The sequence below is a fragment of the Chlorocebus sabaeus genome, chromosome 20, assembly GCF_047675955.1.
Source record: "Chlorocebus sabaeus isolate Y175 chromosome 20, mChlSab1.0.hap1, whole genome shotgun sequence".
NCBI classification, from domain to species: domain Eukaryota; kingdom Metazoa; phylum Chordata; class Mammalia; order Primates; family Cercopithecidae; genus Chlorocebus; species Chlorocebus sabaeus.
In genome coordinates, this window is record NC_132923.1 from 37,304,290 (window position 1) to 37,311,268 (window position 6,979).

At 40.7% G+C, this 6,979-nt stretch overlaps 1 protein-coding gene across 1 annotated transcript in view; it reads right to left on the reverse strand.

The window, feature by feature from the left end:
• PLPPR4 (phospholipid phosphatase related 4) overlaps positions 1-6,621 on the reverse strand; it is a 45,803-nt gene extending 39,182 nt beyond the window's left edge. The window contains exon 1 of the mRNA XM_007977848.3: positions 6,252-6,621. Coding sequence (XP_007976039.1) covers positions 6,252-6,473 — 222 coding nt within the window. The 5' untranslated portion in view covers positions 6,474-6,621. The remainder of the gene's footprint in view (positions 1-6,251) is intronic.
• Between the last annotated feature and the right edge of the window lie 358 nt (positions 6,622-6,979).

A 6,979-nucleotide genomic window follows, 5' to 3' on the forward strand; every position in this document is an offset into this window, starting at 1 on the left:
TTAGGGCTCTAGTCTCTATTTATTTTATTTTGCATCAGAGTTTATGCATTGTGACTTTGAAAGAGAAGAGACTTGCCAACTCATCTCATTTGGCAGGGTTTGAAGTACTTCTTTGAGCAGACTCTACTTCTATACAATCTAAAGAAAAGAAAGAAAATCTACAGCTACTATTTTGGTATATGCAATGCAGAAATGTGATTTTATATTTCCTACTGATGCTGAAGTTTATGTAAAAGGGAATAAGTTAGCAATATTTCTTAGCAAGAAAATCAAGTGAGTTATGTAATTTTAACATAGATCATGAGATAGAACAGAAATCTTGTGAATTAATGTTTGCTACAATTAAAAACCTGTGAACAACTTCCAATGGGAAGAAAATAAAAATTGTATTAATATTTTGTCAAGACACTACAATTTCAAAATGTGTTTCAAAATGTGTGTCTTTGCTCAAAGGCTTGTTGAACTTCCCCAGGTAGGATGGCAACAGAGTAGCAGCAATGGCTTCTACTCCTGAACAAACTGTTTAGTTACTGACCTTATAGTAATTAAGCTCCATTAACAAAATCCTGCAACATATCTACTGCTAAGTACACATTCAAAGTAATGAAAACTTTCTGAGTAGGCCCGGTGTGGTGGTTCACACCTGTGATCCCAGCACTTTGGAAGGCTGAGGCAGGAGGATTGCTGGAGCCCAAGAGTTCGAGACCAGCTTGGGCAACATGATGAAATCCTGTCTCTACCAAAAACCATAAATACTGGCTGGGTGTGGTGGTGCATGCCTGTAGTCCCAGGTACTCAGGAGGCTGAAGTGGGAGAATCGTTTGAACCCAGGAGGCAGAGACTGCAGTGAGCTGAGATCATGCCAGTGCACTCCAGCCTGGGTGACAGAGGAAGACCTTGCCACAAAAAGAAAAAAACAAAAGGAATGAAAACTTTCTGAGTAATCTTAATTTTTTGAGATTAAAATATTCTGAATTGGAATGCTTCAGATACTGTAATTTTATACTGAGTGGAGAGAGAGATGATATTCTTACTCCATGTGTATTTCTACATACCAATGCACAGAAGTGTGTGCATACATATGTGTCTTTGTGTGTTTTCTCATATGAATAACAGGCAATTTCAAACTCTTTTCTGTATCGGTAGCCCAGTCAAAATATATTTGCGTATAGGTGAAGCATAACTCTTCTGCCTTCATAAAGTTAGCATCAGGTTTGTTATAAAAATGTTTTGTCATATAGCAGAATGTTTAAGGAAAAAGAATCTCTTTCCCATTTATTTCATGTTAAGAATTTATATCTTTTTAGGTTTAAAAAGGTAATTTGTGATTTGTTTACATTACATAATGAATTGCTCTTTGAGCAGGATGACTAATGAGAACAAAATTGTGAGCCTTAGCCCCAGATGGACCACTGTAATCCTTTGCATAAAGGAAGTGCACTAGTCCCAGACAACCAGCCTTATCGCATACAATATTGGGCTATGCCCAAAGGATTATAAATCATTCTACTATAAAGACACATGCACACATATGTTTATTGTGGCACTTTTTACAATAGCAAAGACTTGGAACCAACCCAAATGCCCATCAGTGATATTCTGGGTAAAGAAAATGTGGCATACATTCACCATGGAGTACTATGCAGCCATAAAAAAGGATGAGTTCATGTCCTTTGCAGGGACATGGATGAAGCTGGAAACCATCATTCTCAGCAAACTAACACAAGAACAGAAAATCAAACACCACATGTTCTCACTCTTAAGTGGGAGTTGAACAGTGAGAACACACGGACACAGGGAAGGTATCATCACACACCAGAGCCTTTGGGGGTTGGGGGCTAGGGGAGGGATAGCATTAGGAGAAATACCTACTATAGGTGACAGGTTGATGGGTGCAGCAACCACCAAGGCATGTGTATACCTATGTAACAAAACTGCACGTTCTGCACATGTACCCCAGGACTTAAAGTTTAATAATAAAGAAAAAAAGTTTGAAAACTCTTTTGCTAACTCTAGGTATACTGCTGGCTGCAATTGCTACTCTAAGTAATACAGCCATCACTTGCAGGGTACTTGGGAACTTAAAGGCATGATAGACCTTTTCTTTAGTGGAACATTCCTTTTTAACCTGCTTTTCTCTTTATCCTAATAAGGTGTGGCTATGCTTATCTGAGAGTTCTTTTCACAACTTGACCTTTGTTTTCCCAGGCTGTACAGGGTAAAACTGAGTTATGAAACTTGCTCATAAAATGATATGCAAAATGAAAAATCACCGTGTTTTTCAAATCGCCATCCAATATTACTGTCAACCATAAGCCATTTCATTAGCAAACAGCAGCATAAACCAAAAATGTAAGAAAAAATAATTCTATCCCTTAAACCAATGTGTGCTTTAACATCAGGTATGGCGGTGAATAAAGACAAGATTACTTGCTTTTAGTGGCTGAACACGAACACCTCAGCCTAATGCCCATAGGGGTATAATTAGAGATACCTTGACACTCTGCAAATGGGCTGCCAACATCTTTACTCCTTCCTTGCATCTATCCAGAGTTCTTGTTGAGGGGCACTAGCCACTAACTGATGAGCCAATGTGGGGAGTATGCACTGTCCACCAACTCTCTGTGCTTGGAGGCTCCCAGTGGAGGAGGAATTGAGCTGAGAAAACCGATCTGTTGTCAGAGAAAACTGTATTACCTTTGTCAGTGTGCCCTTGGCTTACTACATCTTCCTTTTTTACCAGTGAGAAACCATAGAAAGTAACTTTGCCTCTATGAATGTTCTTTCAACAAGTTGAGAGAGATTGTTATTGCAGTGGTGAAGAGCACGAGCTTTGAGTTAATACCTAGCCCTGCCTCTAACTTTGCTTTATAAAAACGGTCAAGTTGTTTAACTTTTATGAGTTTCAGTTTCTCTTCAAAACACAGATAATAATGGCTCTTTCTTAAAGAGAAACTTTGAAGATTGAATGACGTGGTCATGTAAAGCATTTAGCTTATTGTTAGTACATATTAAGTACTTTATAAATGGTTGTCATTATTATTGTACAAACTTTAAATAGTACTTCACTCTCTCTATTTGTATCAATTAATACAGATCCATTTCAAGAAGCCTGTGGAGCCCAAACTGTTTCTAGAAACTGGGGAGAAGATGACTTCTTCTCAACAATGGGAACTCTCAAGCTGGACCTTGTCAGGACTTGATCTTTTAAGTCCAAACTATAAGTAAAATAATTTATTTCAGGTCAAGAACAGTTATAAGAAAGGAAAAGAACTAACATATCTTGATTGCCTACCATATCTCAGCCATGATCCTTTAACCGCATGATATATTCAATATTCTAAGACATAGGTATAATAATTTCTATTATGTATGAATACAGGTGTATTTATATTTATATTATGTAATTTCTATTATATGTGAAGAAACTAAGGATGAGAGAAGTAACTTGGCCAGAACTATTCATGTAGTATCTGGCAAAGGCGGTGTTTGAACCAAGTCAATCTGTGTGCAAGGCCCAGGTTTTTCCCAGAGTATGCTGCCATTTTCCTGATATAACTCAGTCCATCTTGATTTTAGCCCCTTTCACAACTCAAGTGAAAGTTTCCCTTCCCTCATTTTCCCAATTAAAGTTTCTTTACATCTTATACCTATCATGAATTAGTGATGTCAAACTCCTAAACTCCTTGAAAAAAGGCAAAGTGTAAGTCGCTCATGGTGTCACTGACTTGAGAACCAGGGACTGTTTTCTCCTGAGATCTGTTTTGTTAGAATCCTCTTGTTACTTAAATTATGGTTTGAGTAACAGAGAAGGCTAAAAATATGTGCTTTAGACTGATATGTGATGGAAAGAGATTCACTCATGTTTCACTTTTCCATCTTAATTTCTAAGGTCTTGGGAAACTGTGCTGGAAAGCAAAGTGTCATTACTCTAGAGCATTTTACTAACATGCAAATTCAAGCTATGTTTATTCATCCTACAAAAGAGATGTAAATTTAGTGCATTGTCACCACCTTCAAAATGAGTCATTTCAAAGGAGCGTGGTAGTGCATCTGGTCAAACCCTTAAATAATTGTTATGCTAATGCAGTCTCCCATTTTCTGGAGGCTCTGTAGTGGTTCATCATACATTTAATTTTTAGGAAGATAATTTGCAATCCAATTGTGTGGATCTGCTTTTGAAGTCTGTTAACCCCAAGACACAATGTCATCAATGCTCATTTAAACTCCATGAATTGTCTTCAAGTAATTGTTCTATAGCTTGCCCTGCTAAGGAATTCATAGAGGATATCTGAATGGGCCAAAGTAAAAGTAATGAATCTGGGCTATTTCCACTCATGGAAAAGAAGTAACAATTGTCAGATGTCTGTTCCTAAACACACAATTCAAATGCATTATGAGGCACTTGTACTTTTAAAATTCTTGCTTAAGGGACATGTACTCCTGTTAAAGATGCCTCAAAAGTGCACACGGACATTCCGTAAAGGCACATCCTTAATTGTCTGGTTTGCATCCTCTTTCATGGGGGCATTTTCCTTGAAGCCATATAGCTGCAGCCCCCATGTAGTCAGCTTCTAGCTGACCTCAGGTGTGTTCCTTCCTGGAGATGGAATTCAGACAAACTGATTTCTCCCAGACAAATGTCATTGATTCAGACACAAATGAAATCACTATAACACAAAACTACATGGATTAGCAATGCGACAAGTGGTCTCATAGATTGAACTTGAAGGCAGGTATCTCATCTTTCTATTCCTTCACCCTTTTCATTATGGAATCTTCTGCTACCTACATTAGATTCTTAAGAAAGCTCTTCATTATCTTTCAACAAAAATTACCTAAATCGTGGTCAATTGTGGTCTCAAAAAATCTCTTGTGAAAAGAGAAAGGATAATAAATGAATTCATTATTTTAAATACATAGGTCCTTTTTTTTTTTTTTTTGCTTCTTTTCTATGGGTCACGAATGAAGGGTCATCCATCATTTCTCTGAAACTTATGCAAGTCACATACATCTTTCCTAACACTGAAATTATTTTAAAAAATTATGACACCTCTACAAAACTTCCAAATATATTGTTACCTATAAGAACAGACTGACAAGGTCTCTTCTCCCAAGTTTCAAGGCAGTGACTGTTCCTCATCACAGATAAGCCTTGCAATCATTGAATACAGAATCTACTGTTTGTACTTGGAAGGGCTAAACCTCCATATTTGGCTGAAAAGATGGCCAGAGAAGGTTATTAATGATTCAGCAACAGTCTTATAATTCTCTATGCAACCCAGACTCTAACTACACAGAATATAGTTTTTTGCCTAAAACCATCTGATTTCCCTAAACATATGCAATATACCCCTTTTATATCTGTAATTTAGTAAACATCTTGCTTGAAAATGTCTTCCTAATGCAATGGAGCACAGTACATAGAACCACTGTATCTGCCAATCTTTATAACTCCTACCAATTGTTTCTCCCTCAAATACTGCATTTTGGCAAGTTAGAGGGTCATGATGGATACATCTGCATTTAATTGCTTATCTATAATACTGCTCAGCACAGTAAATACACAGATACAAATCATGTAAAATCAGATGATGTCATAGATTTCAAATATTATATATAGTTATGTATACACACATATATAATATGTATTTTTTTACTGTGGAAAGAGGCCAGTACATCGATGATTGATGTTTAGAGATGCAGATCCAATTTCAGAAGCGTATGTGAGCATCATAATAATATAATAGGAGAAGGATTTGTGGGGGGTGTGGGGGGCAGGGTAATAAAAGCAATCAACAATATTTGTACTATGTAAACACCTTCAACCCTCATATGCCCTAGGCATAGCTGTGTGCACACAGAGTTCTCGACACGTACTCGGCAGGTTGAAGACATAAATCCCGAAATATGGGCATCATGGCCCCTCTGGGGCACTAGCGGACGTTGTGCACACAGGCACTACAGGAGGGCCAAGGAACTAAAACCGCACTCACTCACACAGGTATCCCTTCCCCGTAGGCCACCCAGCAGCGACATCTCTAATGGTAATCACCCCGGGCTGACAGGTATTCACAGGCACATTCGGGGAGCTGCTGTGAAATCGAGGGGAAGAGGGGAGGGTCGGGCATTTGGGGACAGCGGCGCGCGCCCTGGCACGATCTCTCCGCCTCCAGCGCTGTCCAGGACCTGACTTCGCTCAGGAGATGCCCAGAGGATCTGCATTATGCCAAGGCGCTGGGCCAACTCACCTCCACGAAATAAAAGCAGGGCAGGAGGGTGACGCTGTCCTTGATCACTTTGCCCTTTGGCCTCTCCTTCGCCGACATCCCTGCCGCCTGCCCGGGTCTGCGTCCTCCCCCGGGCGAGGTGTGCGCAGCGCAGCTGAGGCGAGCTGCCTCCTCCAGCCCCAAGCGTCCGGCGCCGCTGATGTCACATTCCCCGCGGCCACCGCTGGAGCCAGCGCGCTGCATGCAGCGCCCCCGCCTTCTCCCCGCCCCTTTTTGCAGCAACCTAGCGATTCTCTGAGCGTGCCAGTCCTCTTCCTCCCCTAGTCTGGCTTCTGCTCCCCGTTTTTCTGGTGCAAGACGATGTCCAGCTCCCTCCTCCAAGCTGTTGCTGCAATGGCTTCCCCTCCCTGTCACCCTCCCTCAGCTCTCTACCGCCCTTGGGAGGCTCCAAGGCTGCCGGAGCTTGACGTCAAGAATCCGAAAACGGGGACGCACTCCTGGTTTCTGCAGTAAGGAGGTAGAGGAGCCTAGCCACCTAGTCCCCTTCTGGAAACCCTCCCAGGTCACTCTAGGAATGCTATTCAAGAATGCTAAGGATCAGAAGCCCTGCTCTAGCGCATTGACCCATAGCAAGAAAACCAACCCCTATCTGCACGAAATGAGATCTTGGATCCCATACTAAAAGTAGGCCGAGGTAGGCACTCACTGAAAGCTGGTTACTAACCAGGAATGACAGCTCCTACAGGGGA